We start from the raw sequence: 21039 nt of genomic DNA, 5'->3' as shown, positions 1-21039 counted from the left end.
AAGAAATTCTATTATAACCATATCTTTGTATCCATGTGTATATAAAGAGGAAGCTTATAAAAATCGGCTAACAAAAATATTCTTGTATATAATTTCCTAAAAAGTGAACGTAAAATGAAAAATAACTTAAATGAGACCGCCACTCAATATCATGAAATTATATAAGCATTCATTTTCCAAGTTAATTAAAGCGCTTTTTCCTCCGCGAGTTAATACATGCATAAAAAAAACACCAAACACGTAAAAACAAGTAAATAAGAAGCATGACTCAGGACATGCGATTTAAACCGGCAAAGCCGAGCAAATTATAAACAAGAAGATAAAAGATCGTGCAAATTATCATGATATTTCCGCAGTCCGCCTCATTCTATCAATGGATTCAGTGCCATGTATATCAGCGGGGTCTCATGTCATGTAGCGGAAGAAGATGTTGGACAGTGGCCAAGAGCCCTACCTATTTATCTCGTAATTGCAATGGAGCCTATTCGCAGTTACGAGCTTAATTCTCTCCGTCAATCTCTCGCTTGTCGTAACTGCTCGCTAGGATACGAAAAACCTATGAAACGACACTATATATGCCCAGTGATTCTTTGATCTACGTTTACATGTCGCCCTAATCAGAGCCTCATAAAAAGCAAACCCAGAAATCTACATTTCTTCTTCTTCTTTCTCTCCTTCATCAAAAGTACAGTGGTGGTTGCTGCTACATTGACAGTTTGACACTAATCTTGTAGACGCCACTGGTGAACGTGTTGCGCGGACCAAGAGCTGATCAAGGGTGCTGTTCCGCTGCAGTGAACCCAACCGAAGAATGAGAGATCCAAAAGGATCAGATCGAATAGCACGAAGTGGTGGCTGATCCAGATCTAATTAGCTAATATGAAATTTGGTGTGCCTAACTAGATGCATATCCAATTCAAGGTTCAAAGGAGAGTAGGATCTTTTATTTCAAACTTAGATCTGGAGGCATTTGTTGCCACAATCTTAACGCAAACAGTGGGATAGAGCCGGTCCGTGTGGGCAGTTGTCAACACGGGGCATTTGGTTTTTTTAACTAAGAAGGATCCAAAATACAAGTCCGGCAATATGGCAGTATCCTTAATATGACCCATTCTGTATCTGTTCATTCCATGCATGAAAATGAAAATAAAGGTCTTAGAAAACAAAAGCTTGCAGAGATCAGTCTCTATTTTGGGCCTAAGCCCGGGCTCGAAAAAACCAGCCTGATGGAGCCCAATTTAACCCAATATTTTTTTTTCAAGTGTTTTATTATTTTAGTTAATAATAATATATATTTTATTATTAAAACTGTATTTTATATTTTAAAATTTTATGTTATATTTTAAACAATAATTTTTTATTTTAATCTGGCCGGGCCGAGGTCTAGCTTCATGTGCTGCAAAAGAAAGCAAAAACACCCATAACTAAAGAAAGCAAGAACACCCATAATTAAGTTCAAACATAATGCCTAACTCTTTGCATACATGCACTCTACATTAGAAATTTTCATTGTGGAACCCACCAGTTTAGCTGTAATCTTAGATACCATATTATGTTTCAAGATTTTCCTGATATAGGACTCACTTTTCTGACAGCTGCAGAAAAAGGGTTTTCTGTCAAATCATGTGATTTGGAACAGGCACTTATTTAAGCGAAAATGTGTCTTTTTGGCTTTTAACACCAAAAAAGTAATGAGTGCCATCCACTAATATTTCAAAAAAGTAATCAGTACCATTCTGATCTCTCTCTCTCTCTCGCTCGCTCTGTGTTCTTTCTGTGAATGAGCTAGTATGTTAGTGACAAGTTTGCCTTCTTGGTAGCCATATTTATATGCAGATGTTTAGGTTTTCTGTGTACTAACTCTCTCTCTCTCTCTTACTTAATTAATTACATTATGCGGATGAAGTGTACCGATTGCTTTCGTATAAAGACAGGTTTCTCCACCAAAAATGGAAAACCAGTTAGAATGAACGTGACAGATCATCAACATGCATGCATGTGATGTACAGATACATGTGGTGCTTGAATAGGTTGGCCAACTTGAAACGATTGCAGGAGATGACCCATGCTATCTGCACATGGCCTAGTCAATTCTTCCTACAGCACTTAGTTCTCAAATTCTTCTTTTGTTTCACGCCCATGCATGCATGCTAATTATACATAACTCTATGTTTCCTCTCTCCTCTCTCGCTCTCTCTCTCTCTCTCTCTCTATACGTACATACATACATGTAACACAAATGAATTGATATACAAGACGAGAATTTGGTTATGTCCAAATGTTCGAAAAACGATGATGAATTAATAGAAGACGATAGAACCACCTGAAAATATCATGTCTCGCTTCATACAATCATCTTTGAAGTTTGAACATCTAAAGGTTTCTATGATGCGCCATCAAGAATGAGATGCCACACTTACACCATTTATTTTGGGTGGTTCAATTCCTTGCGACGTTCTCTTTCAATTGAGCTTGAAATTAATTCGATGCATGGGTGCATCATCCAGTTGGATGCAATTAATATTTTAACTGGTCCTGGTTATCTTAATTGCCTATCTGGTGATGGATAATCAACATCCACCCAACTACCTGGGAATCACAAACTTGGGAAGCTCCACTGCCTTACTTTATTTGGCTCACTAAATTGATTTGCTGCAGCTTGATCACAACTTCAGACTTTGTTGGGTGAGAGAGAGAGAGAGAGAGAGAGTTGTTATTGTCATGCATGGACCAGTACTTTACTTATAAGCGCAATTGCTTTAAGCCAATTGAAGTTAGCCTGGACCGCTCAGTAAATGCAATTACTTGATCAATACAGGCAAAGAATTGACTAAGCCATGTGGGTAGCTAACATGGGTAGCATCTATTGCGATAGTTTAAGTTGGTAGACAATTCATGCATTCAGGACTCTCAAGCATAGTCTTTACTGAACAATATTGTGGCCTTAATATCTTCATCAACTAATTTGGCAATGGCAAATTATCAGAGACCCATATCTGTATATCTTGAAGGTGATTGGTACATTTCACCTCATTAAGAAAGGTTTCATGTGAACCAAATAACAATTTAAAAAGGTATCACTTATCAGCATTAGCTATGAATGCAACGAACCGACTATATATACGCTGATGACATGATAACTTTTCTCCTAATTTTTTAGAAACTAATACATTTCACGAAAATGGCATTGCATCGCATGTTGCTTCCAGAAAAAAAATGGTGTTATGGGTCGTATACTGTATGATCAAAAAGTCCTTTCAATTGCCAAAATTCATAACCGAACTTAATATCATTTTTAGAATGCTAAGTTATAAAAAAGTAATATATATAGTACACAAAAACTCCTGATCATCCAGCTTAATCTAATAACTAGTATATATATGTGGCTGAGTGTGTGTCAAAACTTTTCCTTAGAACAAGTTTTTAATCCAAACATAACGAATGTCATTGTTGGGTAGAAATCAGCATTTAAGTTGCTTAAGTGCAGCAAGGATGTAAAAGTTCCTCTGGTTCTTATTGAAGGCTAGATTGGCAGCTGAAGATGCATCAGATTTTATGGGATCAAAAAATGTATACACTTTTCTGTAAGAAACACAACCTCCCTTAAGCAGCTTCGGCAGGGATTTTGTCTCTTAATTTCTTGTTGCTTTTCCCCCCAAAATGGCTTAATTTTTATTTTTGTAACCGCTGTTGTTGTATTATATGGCTGCCATGATTCCAGCGCGACTGTAAGAATTTGTGCATTAATTCTTACAAATTGAATCGCAGTCACTGGCCAACCAACACGATGCTGAAAGTTTGTTCTGAAAGCTACTGCAAGCCGACGATGGTGGCTGATAAGGGAAGAGATATTATCATGTCACAGTGCTACCTGTTCTCACGTGGGATTCAAAACAAAGCATGAGTTTTAATTCGTGTGCTCTTACAACTCGCTACCGTGCACCCATGCAGCTCACTGGATAATCAAAATTTATGGGCAGATATTCGAACATGGCAACTTGATTGACGGCGGCCGGAAGAGAGAGAGTATGAAGAGGAATTGAGATGGGCCATGTGGAGCAGGTAGAAAATTGTTTTCGCATGGTGTTAGTTGAATGTCAATGAAAGCAACTGATACAGTTCAACATGATCTGGGGGAGAGTGATAGCGATTAGGATAGAGCGAGCACAGATTGGTGGTAATTGCTATAAATATGCTTAGGAGCTTGCCAATTCCTTCACCAAAAAAACTAGTTCACGTATCCAGAGAGAGAAGAGACAAGAGAGAGAGGGGGAGAAAGAATGGTTTCTCAAGTGATTGATTCCATGAGAGAGAATGCTGAGATCTTTGTTGGAGAGTTTGAGTGCCAAAAGAAGGCAATCCAACTCCTCAATGAGTTCAGCATCCCCGGAGGGCTCCTCCCTCTAGACAATATAGTAGAAATTGGTATAGTCCGATCTGAAGGCTTCATATGGCTTCGGCAGAAGAGGAAGAAGGACCATTACTTTGAGCAGATTAGCAGGAGTGTCTCGTTCGCTGCAGAAATCACTGCATTCATTGAGCCTCGACGGATGAAGAAGGTGACTGGTGTGAAGGCGAAGGAGCTCCTTCTCTGGATTGGGGTCTCGGAGATGTTGGTGGACAACTCAAATTCAGGGAATGTCCAGTTTAAAACACATTCTGGGATTTCCCGATCATTTCCTGTTTCAGCTTTTGTAAACTGAAAAGATGAGATAAAAATAAAGAAAAACACGATGCCTTTTTGCATGCATCTCTCTCTTTTTCTTATGGATATGTGTCTGGCTTTCATCATATATAAAGGACAAGAAGACGTTCCATATTCCACGACTGAGTTTGAGCTGACCATTGCACGGAAGTCTAGAAGGAAAGTTATTTGCTGTTAATTCTTGACAAACTCTCTAAATTCTCCAGGGGAGAAGTTCCCTTGGGATACCAAACTCATCGAGGAGCTGGTTTGCTTTCTTTTGGCACTCTGTCTCCCCTTCATAAATCTCAGCCCTCTCCCTCATGGAATCAATCACTTGAGAAACCATTTTGATCTCTCTCTCTCTCTCTCTCTCTCTCTCTCTCTCTCTCTCTCTCTCCATATACCAAGTTGCCACCAGGCATGCAGATCATCATTAGTTTCATTAGTGATAAGGAGAAATGTATCAGTTGATTTTCCATCCTCGTCTGGAAAAAGGAAGGCCACCATATAAACGAACGTTCATGTTATTGATATACTTTCTATTCTTGCTTAAATAGGTTGGCCAATTTGAAGCACTGCATCCACCAGATGGCCGTGCTAGCTGCACTTGGCCGAGTCAATTCTTTCGCACTTAAGTTCCCAGATTTTACGATGGAGCATCCATTGTCAGGCAACTCTCTCTCTGATCTCAATCTGTTTCTCTCAAAGAAAAATAATGCGGTTGGCGTTGTTGGATGACTACCCACTAACTAATTAAGGAGACCTGAGATAATTGCACCAGCAGCAGCTTTCAGGCCGTTGGCACTCAGTTAACTGATGAAGTACAGACAAATCAGTTCTGTTATGTCAAATGTTTTCTGCAATGTTCCGATCCTTTATAGAAACTTCTCATTTTTTCTACAGCAAGTTTTAAATTGGTGGTATTATGAAGGAATTCAATGTCCCTTTGCTTCTCTTAGAACCTCCTCTCCTCTGTTTCTTACAGAAACAGGACGCCTCAAGCCTGGCTTTATTTGGTTCATTCATAGGTAGGATGAGCTTAACTATACCAGCTTATGGCAGAACAAGCAAAGCTGCGCCAAAGCTTACTCTGTGCCACTCATTTAGCAGCCATGTCTGAGATTCTGTCAGTGATTATTGAAGACCATCAACCCTTGCTGAATCCCCGGGCTATACTACACATGCACCACCAGCTGCATAATATTAAGGTTTGATACATCCGAATAGGTGATTTTTTGTTCATGACCTCAACTGCTTTGAATCGATGGTGAAGTGATGAGATTACCCTAAACAATCATAGCTTCAAGGCCAAGCAAATAATGTTAACTTTCATTATCATCTTACCAGGCTCATATATGCTGCACATGGCCTTGTCAAATCTTCCAACTGCATCATGTTTTAGTTTCATGAATCATGAAGTATTTATTAAGGGCTGCAAAACACCAAGATATTAAGGCAAAAAATCTTCAGCTAAGATAAGAGATCCATTGAAAGCTAAACTCAACTAATCTTATACAAGGTGTTGGATACGGTTGCTGTCTACATTCAAAGCAAAACCTTATCATCTTTCATTTTCAAGTGGCGGGATGACCATGTGAATGCTGGGAGCTGAAACAGTGATATTATACATGTGGGATCCTGTTGTATGATGGTCGGAAAATATGAGGACCAAGAACACCACTTTGAGCACTTGAATCATTTATGTGGCCAGCAGTTCATAGATATTTGTCACGTTACAAGTAAATTAAATGGAAAATTTGTTTCCTTCTTTTAATTATTCATGTTAAAACTGTGGTATATTTTAGACAGACTTGGTTACTTGAGATCTTTACCTGTAATAAATTTTTTACTACTATATCTCCTCCGGCAGTAGGGAAACTACGCAGTAGGGAAACTGTTACTAAAATGCATGTTTGGAGGGTATAGCATCATAAGTTAGTATACCTGCAAACTCTAAGACAAAGGCCCCTTAAATTCCAAAATCTAAGCACAGGTGCAGATCTGATTCCTTTTGCTATTTCAAGAGTAAATCGACTCAGCTTCATTTCTCACAAACTAGAAAGCGCTTCACACGCATGCATACAACTTTTTTGTGATTCAGAACCTCAACATGACATACAATTTATTTGTTCTTCTGAAATCTAAAAGGTATTGTTCTCTTACTCATCAAGTTTATTACGTTCCCACAGAACCTGGTTAGTCGTCCAAATAGAAACCAAGTTACACCCGATGAATATAATAGGTTGTCATTGTCATCCTAATAAAGGAAACCCAGTCTTTTACTTTTTCAAAAACCTAGTTAGCAGACATATAATTGGGTTGACTGAAAACCAAATTTGAAGATGTCTCACACAAAGAAGCCTTAAATTTAGAGGTAACTGGGCCATGTGTTACCTAACATGGCAGCCTAGTACATGTGAGAAGAATAATATTTGACTAGTCCACTTGCGAGCCTAATTATGTATATTCAACTCTACAACTTGGCCAGCCTATTAAAGTGAGCGAGCTGAAACTTTAACCTGCTTATAGTTATATGGAAACATTCATCTTTTGGGGTCCTTTTCAACAACTTTTTTATTGGACGATGCACCATGAAAGTGATGGATACATCTAACTTGGCTGCTTACAAGAATCTACCCAGTACAACTTTGTCTTGTAAGAGAGAATGAGAGAGAGAGAGAGAGAGAGATGCATCTAAATATGGCACACTGGAAGACAGATTAATTAATTAGTGTGGCCACAGAGAGAGAGAGAGAGAGGGAGAGAGAGAGAGAGAGAGAGAATTGACTGACTAAGCCGTGTGAAATCTGCAACTTAGGAATGGCAGCACACTTCTACGGGCTGCCATGAAAACAATTGAATTGACAGGCTTCACTTGACTGTATCCAAGGAACTGCCTCATGCCAACTTGGTTGTTGCAGAGGGGAGATAAGACTAAGCATAAGCCTATAAATATGCCGATGATCAAAGCTTCTTTGCTCATCACTGCCTTATCTCATTACATACATACACATAAAGAGAAAGGGAGAGAGAGAGACCGAAGGAATCAACGAGAGAAAATGGTTTCTCAAGTGATGGATTCAATGAGAGAAAAAGCTGAAATTTATGTAGGAGAAACAGAGTGCCAAAAGAGAGCTATCCAGCTCCTTGACGAGTTCAATATCCCCAGAGGACTCCTCCCTCTCGACAACATAGTGGAGATCGGGTTAGTCCCATCTGAGGGCTTCATTTGGCTCCGGCAGAAGAAGAAGAAGGACCATTACTTTGAGCAAATTGGTCGGAGTGTTTCATTTGCTGCAGAAGTCACAGCATTCATTGAGCCTCGTCGGATGAAGAAGGTGACTGGAGTGAAGGCAAAGGAGCTCCTTCTCTGGATTGGGGTCTCCGAGATGTTGGTGGATAACTCTAATTCTGGGAATATCCAATTTAAAACACATACTGGGATTTCCCGAACATTTCCTGTTTCAGCATTTGTAATCTAACAAGGAGGATGACAAGAAGTGTAATGAAATCATGAAGTCTTTAATTTGTGACGATTTTCATTCACGGGCTTTGCTTTCTTTATTTTTTATTCAAACCTACCATGCATACGTTTCTTTCTTTGCAACAAGTGAAATTAATATTTATGATTCACATGAAGCTGTTTAAAGACTCAAAAGAGCATGAGAGTTGACGGCAAATTATCATTACGAGGACCTTTTTTTTGCTCGGAAGTTCTTAATCGCCAAGGATCGGGAGTTGCCGGCAACTTGTACTGGATGCGCATTTTAGCTTTTTTCATGAAAAGGTCAATTTTTTATCATATTTTATTTTTGTCCTTACACAGGTTTTCCTTTTTTTTTTAATCACTTTTTCGTATGCAGTTGTTTAGGCTTTGCTTTATAATATTGTACAAATTCTCTCTCCCTCTATCTATCTCTTAATTACTTAATTTCTTTAAATTGATGAAGTACCCATTGCTTTCAAATATAGACAGGCTTCCCTTCCAAATAAGACAAAAAAAAAAAAAACATTTAGAGCGAGAAAGAAAGATCATGAACATGCATGTGATGTAGGGACTAGATGGCCCATGCTATCTGCACATGGCCTAGTCAATTCTTTTTCTTTTGTTCAGCGTTCATCCATGCATGCATGTTAATTATAATTTACACATAATTCTATGATTCCTCTCTCTCTAGTCGTCCGTCCTTTCACTTTTTTTCTATTTCTTTTTTTGTTTTTCTGTACGTTGTATTTATACTTCTTCTTTTGCTTTTGTCTTGCGGTTTGTTACTGTAACTAGGAAACTTCTTGTCCCCAATTTTTGTACTTAGGGGACGTCTTGTCCTTCAATTTTGATATATATTCTCATTTTATTGACTCTCTCTCTCTATATATATATATAATATATCCACTAACAAAAATAAATTAATATACAGGAAAAGCATTTGGCTGTGTCAAATGTTCGAAAAAAGATAATGAATTAATAAAAGAAGATAGAACCACCTGAAAATATGATGTCTTGCACCATCATGTACAAGAATGAGATGTCACACTTCCACCATTTATTTAGGGTGGTTCGATTCCTTGAGACGTTCTCTTTCAAGTTAGATTGAAATTAATTCCATGAACGGGTGCTTCATCTATGGTGTAGCCAAGAATTAAGTCTCTGGTGACGGATAATCAACATCCACCCAACTACCTGGGAATCACGAGCTTGGAAAGCTCCATTGCGTTGAGCCAATTGAAGTTAGGCTGGACCGCCTCAATAAGTGCAATTGCTTGATCAATACATGCAATTTGGTAAACAAATCATGCACTCAGGCCTCTCAAGCATGGCCCTTATTGAACAACATTTTTTTCCTTAAGATCTCCATCAACTAATTTGGCAATGGCAAATGATCAGAGACCCATATCTGTATACCTTGAAAGTGGTTGGTACACTTCACCTGACTAAGAAAGGGTTCTGCCAGGGGCGGAGGGAGGCGTGGGCGTAGTGTGGGCAATTGCCCACACAGACCCACAAAAAAGGTTATTTTTATATTAAAATTTCATTGTTGTTTTTGAATTTACATACAGGTGCCTCTTAAAAAGTTTAAATTATATGACTAGTGTCCCTTTGTTGAATTTTTCTAGCTCCAGGGGTGTTATCCAACTAACAATTTAGAAACGAATCAGCATTAGTTATGAATGCAAATTAAGAGCCGACTATATACATACTACGCTCATAACATGATAACCTCTCTCCTTCTAATATATATATATGTATCTGTGTGTGTGTGTGTGTGCACGCCTGTCAAAAGTTTTATCTAGAACAAGTTTTAATCCAAACATTACAAATGTAATCTTTTGGGTTTGTTTAATAAAAATCAGCTTTTGAGTTTCTCAAGTGCAGCATGGATGTTAAAATTTCTCTGGTTATTACCAACGGCTACATTTGCAGCTGAAAATGCATCAGATTTTTTGGGCTTAAAAAAATGTATGTACTTTTCTGTAGCAAATACAACTTCCCTTAAGCAGATTTGTGCAGTCCCCTTAAGAAACACAACTCAAAAGATGCTATTTTAATTTTCTGTTGCTTTCCCCTCAAAAATGGCTCAACTTTTATGTTTGCAACCGCTGTTGTATTATATGGCTGCCATGATTCCAGCGCGACTGCAAGAATTTGTGCATTAATTCTTACAAATTGAATCGCAGCCACTGGCCAACCAACACGATGCTGAAAGTTTGTTCTGAAAGCTACTGCATGCCGACGATCATTGTTGATGAGGGGATAGATATTATCATGTCACAGTAACCTCTTCTCAGGTGGGCTTCAAAACTGTGCATGACCTTTAATTCGTGTGCTCTTACAACTTGCTACCTCCCACCCATGCATCTCACTGAGTAATCAAAATTAATGAGTAGAGATATTCGAACATGGCAACTTGGCTGGTGGCGTTCGGACGAGAGAGAGAGTACGCAGAGGAATCAAGATGGGCCATGTGAAGCAGCTAGAAAATTGCTTTGGCATATTGTTAGTTGAATGTCAATGAAAGCAACTGATATACTTCAACATAACCAGGGGGAGAGAGTGAGAGAGATATGGATAGAAGGCAGACCGCGGTTGCTATAAATAGGCCTAGGAGCTCCCAATTTCTTCACCAAATCAAAGAATTAGTTCACTTATCTGGAAAGAGTGGGAGAAAGAGGAACAGAGAGACAGAAAGAATGGTTTCTCAAGTGATTGATTCGATGAGAGAAAAAGCTGAAATTTATGTAGGAGAAACAGAGTGTCAAAAGAGAGCAATCCGGCTCCTTGAGGAGTTCAGCATTCCTAGGGGACTCCTCCCTCTCGACAACATAGTCGAGATCGGGATAGTCCGATCTGAGGGTTTCATTTGGCTCCGACAGAAGAAGAAGAAGGACCATTACTTTGAGCAAATTGGTAGGAGTGTTTCATTTGCTGCAGAAGTCACGGCATTCATTGAGCCTCATAGGATGAGGAAGGTGACTGGTGTGAAGGCAAAGGAGCTTCTTCTCTGGATTGGGGTCTCCGAGATGTTGGTGGATGACTCAAATTCCGGGAATATCCAATTTAGAACACATTCTGGGATTTCCCGATCATTTCCTGTTTCAGCTTTTGTATACTGAAAAGACGAGAAAAAATTAAAAGGCGTCATGAAAATCATGATAAACTTTTGTATTCGTATTTTTTTTCTTTTATCGTGAATATGTATCTGGATTTTCATCATAATAGACAAGAGGTTTCATATTCTAATTCATCAAGCTTGAGCTGATGATACCACTGTTGCACCAAAGTCTAATAGAAGCAACGTAATTCACTGTTAATTCCTGGGTTGCTTTACTATCTCCGCATGATGCGGTTGGAAGATTCGACAAGGCCGTGAGATGATAATGAAGGTAAACATGATTTGCCTGACCTTGATGTTCTGTCATTAGAAGTCCCACATCGCCAAGGATGTCCTTTCGGCTGTCCACCGATCGAACGAAATTGTTTACAGGCTAAGAGTCTTGAAATGTATTTCTATCGGTTGGTAGGTGACAATGAAACATCACCTGGTATATGAACAGAGTAAGACCCATAATACGAGTGGTAAATGAGCGATGTTCTTCCTCTGTTCTTTATGCTCCGTGGTTTGTCTCTGTTCACATGGTATGAGAGCCATGTCTGCTTGATCACCGAGTTTTCTTACAGTTTATCCATTGTTAGAAAACATATACTCGTGAAAATTTTATTACACGTAAACACTCGAGTAATCGTGTTTAAAATCCACCACAGCTTTCCATGTGCAAATTTACAAAAAGAAACGAACAATTGGCTGTCAAATTTAATGTTGTTGGTTTTTGTTTAAGCGCAGCTGCCTGCAGAACTTAGCCATTCTGGGGATACAAACAATTTTTAGGAATGAAAATGAGATGTCTTCCAATTTTTGCTCGGCTTTCTACCTCGATAGCAGGCGTTTGAGGATTTATAGAAAGTTGCGTTGAATAATTTCATTCTATATCCATTCCATCTTTATCAGTTTTCACTACATTAGTGGTAAGACCCTCCAATCGACTATCACATACATACTCACATTCTTAAATTGATGGAAGGATCAAATTCAAAGTGATTTGCACAAATCTGTTAAATTGCATTATTAAAAATAATTTGTTTGAGTTCTTTTACAAAGATAATCTTTAGAACTGAAAATAACTTCTTAAACCAATTTACTTTGATGTCAAAATTGTGCTCAAAAGAAAAAAAATACTTAACTAAAATTTTGAGATTTATGAACAGAATGTCGTTCAATAGGTGCGTGGATGAATCAAGCTTCACTCCTAATTTTCTTAAATTGTAAGCCACATCCATATAAGCAACTGCATAATAATCTGAATTCTAAGACGTTGATCGACCAAAAGTGGGCATTAAACCTGATCCATTGTTCATTAAATAGTCGGCAACCAAACCACCAAAAATGCTGTTCTTTGACCGATCCAAGAATGGCTTCCCTTTCTTGTAGATACTTTTCTGTGCAAACAGTCACGATGAACCAAAATCTAAGAGTGATGCTTGTATAAAATGCAACTTGCTCGATCAAGATTGACATAATTTCTTTCGCAAACAACCTATTGTCATCAATCTATTTGGAAAATGACATCTAATGTGATAATCTGTGAGCTGCTACTCATGTTAATTGAACAGATCATTGTGGTTGCTTCAGTTACCTGCGCTGATCACATGATCAGTTTGACACAAGAAAAATGGTAGCTGAAATGGTCTTGCTTTGAATCTAGACAACAATCATTGTGCCTTGTGTAAGATTAATTGGATACTAGTTTTCTGTGTCAGTTTCAATCACTTAGAATTTTCCCTCCAAAGCTTGATCTTAGCTGCCGGCTTCTTTGCCTTATGACTTGGTTTTGAATAGCTTCAAGTACTTCATCTTCATGGCAGCTATACTAAGCATATTGATGTTGTTGGAAGATTTGACAAGGTCACGTGAAACATGTAGACCTAGTAGGATGATGATGACAGTTAGCAAGATTTGCTTCGCCTTGTTGCCTTTGATTATTAGGTGAGTCTCACTTGATGAAGGATGTCCATTCCGCCAGCAAAGGTTTGAAAGCACTTGATGCGATGAACAGACATCACCGATTGAAATGTACCCACATTAATTGTACACAGTTGGGGTCATGTGCTGTAACAAGGGTCAGGGAAGGGGTACACTATAATCAAAATTCAGTGAGAGAATCTCAGTTGTGGTTGTAAATGAGATGAACAAAGTAGGCTTTGCTGCCGCTTCAACTGTTCCTCCCACAAGCTGGTCTAAGCTCAATCTATAAAAAAATCAAGTAAAGCCACGTTTGAGCCTTCTTATTTGCACTTTGAATTGATTAAAGACTCAGGAGATTCCAAGATTTTGGAATCGAGTTAAACCCATGTTGAGATATCTGTAAGCATTTGAAACTCAAGAATTAAAGATTAAGAGGAGGTTAAGTATGATAAGCTATATCGAGCTCAAATTTCACATTACAGTCTCCAACTAAGTTTTAAAGAAAATATCTAGAGAAAATTATGCAAATCTCCTCCAATTCAAGCTCGAGAGTTTGCCGGAGACATTTACTTTTCATCTGTTGTAACACGAATATAAGTTGGTTATCATGGAGCCGTCAAAATTCTCCCCGTCGCTGATTCTCTGTAATAAGCTGTTAATGACTTTTATATATTCAAAGTTCTATAATGAAAAGAATGTGAGTTTCTCTGCTCGGCCTCACATCCATGGCATCTGCTTTTTCTCTCCTTTGCCCTGTTTTTCTCTGGTTCTCACAAAACTTATTGAATCAATCTCTAGATAATTTATGATGAAAACAAATTAAGTTCACTCTTCGAAGCTTTTTATCATGACAAATTAAGTATATGGGTGACCTCTCGCGTGTTTGGATGCAAGAAATCATGACACTAACTTGAGGCCTCAAATTATCTCCCTCTCGACATAGTCATGTTCGGATTTTATATGCTTTTTAAAGACTCAGAGGGGAATGAGTAGTTGATGGCCCATCATGATAATTATCAGGATCTTTTCTTTTGGCAACCCTATTTAAAGACTCTGAAGAGAATGAGTTGTTGGCGGCAAGTCATGATAATTATCAGGATCCCTTTTTTGCTCAAAAGCTCTTAATCACCAAGGTACTGGATGGGAACTTTTGTTTTTGTCATGAAAAGGTAAATTTTTTTATCATCTTTCTATTGTTGGGCTTACACAGGTTTTCTTTCTTTCTCACTTTTCCATATGCAGATGCTTAGGTTTCGCCTCTATAATATTGTACATACTCTCTCTCCCCCTCTCCCATTCTCTCCCTCCCTCTCTCTTAATTAATTAACTACATTAACAAGATGAAGTGTAGTAGTGTACTGATAGCTTTCATATGAAGACAGGTTTCTCCACCAAAGGTAGAAAACCATTTAGAATGAACATGAAAGATCATGAACATGCGTGCACGTGTTGTACAGATGCATGTGGTGCTTGAATAGATTGGCCAACTTGAAACGATTGCACGAGGTGACCCATGCTATCTGCACATGCTATCTTTTGACGCCATGCATGTATGCTAGTTATACAAAACTCTATGCTTCCTCTCTCTTTCTCTATCTCTCTCTACACAAACAAAGTTGGCAGGAGGCATGCAGATCATCATTAATTTCATTAGTGATAAGGAGAAATGTAACAGTTTTTTTTCGATCCTTCTCTGGAAAAAGGAACGCCACCATAAGAACGAACGTTGATGTATTTAATGTATTTGATATACTTTCTGTCCTAGCTTAAATAGGCTGGCAATTTGAAGCACCCCATTGCTGAGATGGATTAGTCAATTCTTTCACACTTAGCTCACAGATTTTAAGATGATGGAGCATCCATTGTTCGGGAACTGTCTCTGATCTCTCTCTGTTTCTCTCAAAAAAAAAAATAATGAGGTTGGCGTTGTCGGATGACTACCCACTAGCTAATTAATTTGAGACCCCAGATAAAGTGCATCAGCAGCAGCTTTCAGGACGTTGGCACTCAGTTACCTGATGAAGTAGAGATAAATCAGTTCTGTTATGACAAACATTTTCTTCCATGTTATGATCCTCTATAGAAGCTGCATATTTCTTCTGTTGTAAGTTTTAAATTGGTGGTGTGATGAAGGAATTCAATATTTCCCTGCCTCTCTTAGAACCTGCTCTCGTCTGTTTCTTGCAGAAACAGGATGGCTCAAGCCTCGCTTTACTTGGTCCATTCATAGGTAGAATGAGCTTAACTAGACCAGCTAGTGGAAGAACAAGCGAAGCTGCACCGGTTCCACTCATTTACCAACCATGTCTGAGGTTCTCTCAAGAGGATATTGATGACAATCAATCCATGCTGAAACCTGGGCTACTACACATGCTCCGCCAGCTGCATAATATTAAGGTCTGATACATCGGAATAGGTGATTTTTTGTTCATCACCTCAACTGCTTTGAATCGATGGTTAAGTGATGGGATTCCCCTAAACAATCGTAGCTTCAAGGCCAAGCAAATCTTGTTAACTTTCATTATCATCTTACCAGGCTCATAAATGCTGGACATGGCCTTGTCAAATCTTCCACCTGCATCTCGTTTTAGTACAGCAATCATGAAGTGTTTATTAAGGGTTGCAGAACACCGAGATATAAGGCAAAAAACTTCAGCTAAGATCAGAGATCCATTGAAAGCTAAACTACAATGGATCTTATACAAGGTATTGGATACGGTTGTTGTCTGCATTCAAAGAGAGACCTTATTATATTTCATTTTCAAGTGGCGGGATGACCATGTGAATGCTGGGAGATAAAACAAGGATATTATATATGCGGGATCCTGTCGTACGATGATCAGAAAAAGTGAGGATCAAGAACCCCAATTTGAGCAGTTGAAGCATTTATGTCGCCAGCAGCTCATGGATATTTGTCATGTTAGAAGTAAATTTAGAGGCCAATTTTTCTTCCTCTAAGTTTCCATGTTAAAACTGTGGTGGATTTTAGATGTAGACTTGGTTACTTGAGATTTTTAGCTGTAATAAAATGTTTACTGCTATATCTTCTCTAACAATAGGGAAACTAGTACTAACATGCATGCTTAACGGTTATAGCAACATAAGTTAGTACACTGCACTCATTGACATTGTAAAACTCTGAGACAAAAGCACCTTAAATTCCAAAATCTAAGCAGGTGCAGATCTGATTTGCTTTTCTATGTCAAGAGCTAAATCGACTCAACTTCCTTTCGAACAAACTGAAAAGTGCCTCATACACATACATACAAAATTTCTGTGATTCAGAACCTGAACATGACATACAATTTATTTGTGCATCTGAAATCCGAAAAGGTATCGTTCTTACTCTTCAAGTTTGTTCAATCCACAGTTTTCCACAGAACCTGGTTAGTCATCCAAATAGAAACCAAGTTACACCAGGCGAAAATAATTGGTTGTCAGTTGCCATCCTAATAAACAACACCTAGTCTCTACATTTTCAAAAACCTAGTTAGAAGACCAAGATTATACAAATTGGGTTGACTGAAAACCTAATTTGAAGATGTCTCACTCAAAGCGGCCTTAAATTTAGAGGTAATTGGGCCTTGTGTTACCTAAGATGGCTGCCTAGTACACGTGAGAAGAATAATGTTTGACTAGTCCGCATGCGAGCCTAATTATGTATATCCAACTCTACAACTTGGCCAGCCCATTCAAGTGAGCGAGCTGAAACTTTAACATGCTTATATAGTCATGTGGAAACATTCATCTTTTCGGGTCCTTTTCGCCAACTTTTTTATTGGACGATGCACCATGAAAGTGATGGATACAACTAACTTGGCTGCTTACAAGGATCTACCCAGTACAACTTTGTCTTTTAAGAGACAGAGAAAGAGAAAGAGATGCATATAAATATGGCACACTGGAAGACAGATTAATGATCATTCATCAATTAGTTCACTAGCACACAAGAACAGAGGGAGAGAGCGTGAGAAAGGGATATGGTTTATCAAGTGATGGAATCAACCAAGAAAGATATTCATATCCATGTTCCTAGCTACAAGCCATGAACGCGATGTCCATCTGACTCAATAGGTAGCCGGCCAAAAATACTACCTTTAATTAATTAGTGTGGCCACAGAGAGAGAGAGAGAGAGAGAGAGAGAGAGAGAGAGAGAGAGAGAGAGAGAGAGAGAGAATTGACTAGGCCGTGTGAAATCTGCAACTTAGCAATGGCCGCACACTTCTACGGGCTGCCATGAAAACAACTGAATTAACAGGCTTCACTTGACTGTATCCAAGGAACTGCCTCATGCCAACTTGGTTGTTGCAGAGGGGAGATAAGACTAAGCATAAGCCTATAAATATGCCGATGACCAAAGCTTCTTTGCTCATCACTGCCTTCTCTCATTACATACATACACATAAAGAGAAAGGGAGAGAGAGAGACCGAAGGAACCAACGAGAGAAAATGGTTTCTCAAGTGATGGATTCAATGAGAGAAAAGGCTGAAATTTATGTAGGAGAAGCAGAGTGCCAAAAGAGAGCCATCCAGCTCCTTGATGAGTTCAATATCCCCAGAGGACTCCTCCCTCTCGACAACATAGTCGAGATCGGGTTAGTCCCATCTGAGGGCTTCATTTGGCTCCGGCAGAAGAAGAAGAAGGACCATTACTTTGAGCAAATTGGTCGGAGTGTTTCATTTGCTGCAGAAGTCACGGCATTCATTGAGCCTCGTCGGATGAGGAAGGTGACTGGAGTGAAGGCAAAGGAGCTCCTTCTCTGGATTGGGGTCTCCGAGATGTTGGTGGAGAACTCAAATTCTGGGAATATCCAATTTAAAACACACAGTGGAATTTCCCGATCTTTTCCTGTTTCAGCATTTGTAATCTAACATGGAGGGTGACAAGAAGTGAAATGAAATCACGAAGACTTTAATTTGTGACTATTTTTCAATCACGGGCTTTACTTTCTTTATTTTTTATTCCAATCTACCATGTATTCGTTTCTTTCTTTGGCAATAAGTGAAATGAATATTTATGATTCACATAAAGCTGTTACTCGATCGATGAAATTTTCTCATTCATGATGTGAATATTTTGAAAACTTCAGCCAAGTATATAAGTGGCGTTTAAAAATATAAAATACAATATTCAAGTATATTCTGGAGTCTATCTTCTCTTACGGAAGTTTTGAAACTGAATCCAGATCCAGTAATGTCCTTGTCTGATCTCTTTCTCCGTTTTAAATCACAAAAAAGGAAAAGCAATTGACCATCAGATTTAATATCATGGTGAATTTCTCTACAATGCTACAACTTTACCAATTGTTTATCACATTTTCAAACGAAGGGCCACAAGCATGAAGTCCAAAAATAATTCACAAATGTGTTCATTTAGACTCCCAAAATCAATTTGAAACTTCTTAAGATTCTGAAAGTTGTTTTTAAAACCAGCTTACTTGGATATCAAAACTGTACGTAGAACTAAAAAAAAAAAAAACAAAAATCAACGCGGAACTAAAATTTCTAAACAGACTATCATGCCTTTACAATAAGCTGATGGAAACATACAGAAGGTTATTACGGAGGACTTCTGAAGGGTGGATTCAGTAGTTATTGAACTGACTTCTTCTTCATTCATGGGCACATCAGGATGTGCATCATTTTGGTTCGCGCCCTCCTCTGTTAGCGCATAACAAGGGACCTCCCGCGTGTTTGGTTGCTCGAAATGATGATACTAAATTAGGGCCTGGTCAAATTATCTGCCTTTTAAAGACTCAGAAGAGGATGAGGAGTAGTTGATGGCCGATCATGCACATTATCGTGGTCTTTTTTTGTTAAAAATTCTTAATCACCAACGTTCGAAGTTGCTGGCAATTCATTTTAAAGACTAGAAGTAGATGAAGAGTTGTTGATGGCATATCATGATACTTATCAGAATCCTTTTAAGTTCTTAATCACCAAAGTTCGGGAGTTGCTGCAACGTGTACTGGATGGGCATTTTAGTCTTTGTCATGAAAAGGTAAATTTTTTATATTTTTGTCCTTATACAAGCTTTCTCTCTTCATCACTTTGTTCACTTGCAGATGTTTAGGTTTTGCCTCTACAATATTGTACAATTTAATCAGATGAAGTGTACCGATTGCTTCCCTTTATGGTCAGGTTGCTGCACCAAAAAACGGAAAACCATTAAGAATGAACGTGAAAGTTCATGAAATGCTACCGATTGCTTTCCTTTATGGTCAGGTTTCTGCACCAAAAAACGGAAAACCATTAAGAATGAACGTGAAAGTTCATGAAATGCATGCATGTCATGTGCAGATACATGTGCTACTTGAATAGGTTGGCCAACTTGAAACGATTGCACGAGATGACCCATGCTATCTGCACATGGCCTAGTCAATTCTTCCCACTGTACTTAGTTCTCAAATTCTTCTTTAGTCTGATGCCCATGCATGCATGCTAATTATACATAACTCTATGTTTCCCCTCTCTCTCTATCTCTCCCTCTCCCTCTCTCTCTCTCTATACGTACATACATACATGTAACACAAATGAATTGATATACAAGACGAGAATTTGGCTATGTCCAAATGTTCGAAAAAGGATAATGAATTAATAGAAGACGATAGATCCACCTGAAAATATCACGTCTCGCTTCATACAATCATCTTTGAAGTTTGAACATCTAAAAGTTTCTATGATGCGCCATCAAGAATGAGAAGCCACACTTACACCATTTATTTTGGGTGGTTCAATTCCTTGCGACGTTCTCTTTCAATTGAGCTTGAAATTAATTCCATGCATGGGTTCATCATCTATGGTGTGGCCACGAATTGACAAGGGCAAGTGCAACATGTGCCAATCAGTTGGATGCAATTAATATTTCAACTGGGCGTGGTTATCTTAATGGCCTATCTGGTGATGGATAATCAACATCCACCAGCTACCTGGGAATCACAAACTTAGGAAGCTCCACTGCCTTACTTTATTTGGCCAACTAAATTGATGTGTTGCAGTTGCAGCTCGTCAACTACAGACTTTGTTGGGTGACACACATCTTGAAGTTGGGGAAGATCGTAGTTGAGAGAGAAGGACCGACTGGAGACGTAAGGTAACAGAGAAACAGGGAGAAAGGGCCAATGTTATGCGAGGGATTAAAATCCCGTATTCTTATTTATCATATATATATATACAGTGTAACTCAGATGTATATACATGTATGAGACCCATTGTCAATGGGATACAGCTGTAGACAACTATATTACAGCTGTTTATTCTAAACTTTCTAGGCAAACCTCCTAACATTCTCCCCCTCAAGTTAGATCTTCCAAATTCTGAAGACCTAACTTGCAGCATAACTTGTGAAATGTATCTTTACACACAGCTTTGGTTAGAATATCTGCAAATTGGTTCCTTGAGGCAACATGTTCTGTTTTTATGATTCCTGATTGAATTTTCTCTCTAAGAAAGTGACAGTCTACTTCAATGTGTTTCGTTCGTTCATGAAACACAGGATTATTTCCAATGTAAATTGCAGCCTTGCTGTCACAGAAGAGGCTTATTGGCTGTTCTACATTCATCTTCATATCCTGTAGCAAGTATTTTATCCATAGCAATTCACACACAGTGAGAGCCATTGCTCGATATTCACTTTCTGCGCTTGATCTGGCCACGACCGTTTGTTTCTTACTCCTCCAAGAGACTAAATTATCACCAACGAAACAACAGTAACCAGTGGTTGATCTCCTGTCGTCTTGATTTCCTGCCCAGTCAGCATCTGCATATCCATATATTTGAAGATGATTGTTTCTTCTAATCATGATGCCCTTGTTACTTGTCTTCTTAAGATA

At 38.6% G+C, this 21039-nt stretch overlaps 3 protein-coding genes across 3 annotated transcripts; all 3 read left to right on the top strand.

Moving 5' to 3' along the window:
* The first annotated feature begins 4280 nt into the window (after positions 1 to 4280).
* Positions 4281 to 4703, top strand: LOC116249092 (uncharacterized). The gene has a single exon (XM_031622220.1). It carries the CDS (start codon positions 4281 to 4283, stop codon positions 4701 to 4703), a length of 423 nt encoding a protein of 140 aa, XP_031478080.1.
* Positions 4704 to 7674: 2971 nt separating this feature from the next.
* LOC116248762 (uncharacterized) lies at positions 7675 to 11428 on the top strand. The gene is made up of 2 exons (XM_031621727.2): positions 7675 to 8025; positions 11156 to 11428. Exons 1-2 carry the CDS (start codon positions 7747 to 7749, stop codon positions 11297 to 11299), a joined length of 423 nt encoding a protein of 140 aa, XP_031477587.2. The 5' UTR covers positions 7675 to 7746; the 3' UTR covers positions 11300 to 11428.
* Positions 11429 to 17671: 6243 nt separating this feature from the next.
* LOC116249088 (uncharacterized) lies at positions 17672 to 18079 on the top strand. The gene has a single exon (XM_031622214.1). It carries the CDS (start codon positions 17672 to 17674, stop codon positions 18077 to 18079), a length of 408 nt encoding a protein of 135 aa, XP_031478074.1.
* Positions 18080 to 21039: the final 2960 nt, after the last annotated feature.

The sequence above is a fragment of the Nymphaea colorata genome, chromosome 2, assembly GCF_008831285.2.
Source record: "Nymphaea colorata isolate Beijing-Zhang1983 chromosome 2, ASM883128v2, whole genome shotgun sequence".
NCBI lineage: Eukaryota > Viridiplantae > Streptophyta > Magnoliopsida > Nymphaeales > Nymphaeaceae > Nymphaea > Nymphaea colorata.
The sequence above is the reverse complement of the archived record's forward strand: the minus strand, read 5'-3'. Positions and strand labels throughout refer to the sequence as shown.

What these genes read in the sequence shown, in the direction of transcription:
- LOC116249088 (XM_031622214.1), top strand. Translation starts at nt 17,672, where the DNA reads ATGGATTCAATGAGAGAAAAGGCTGAAATTTATGTAGGAGAAGCAGAG.
- LOC116249092 (XM_031622220.1), top strand. Translation starts at nt 4,281, where the DNA reads ATGGTTTCTCAAGTGATTGATTCCATGAGAGAGAATGCTGAGATCTTT.
- LOC116248762 (XM_031621727.2), top strand. Translation starts at nt 7,747, where the DNA reads ATGGTTTCTCAAGTGATGGATTCAATGAGAGAAAAAGCTGAAATTTAT. An exon ending in AGCCTCGTCGGATGAAGAAG is followed by an intron (nt 8,026 to 11,155) that starts GTGACTGGAGTG and finishes AGGATGAGGAAG; the next exon opens with GTGACTGGTGTGAAGGCAAA.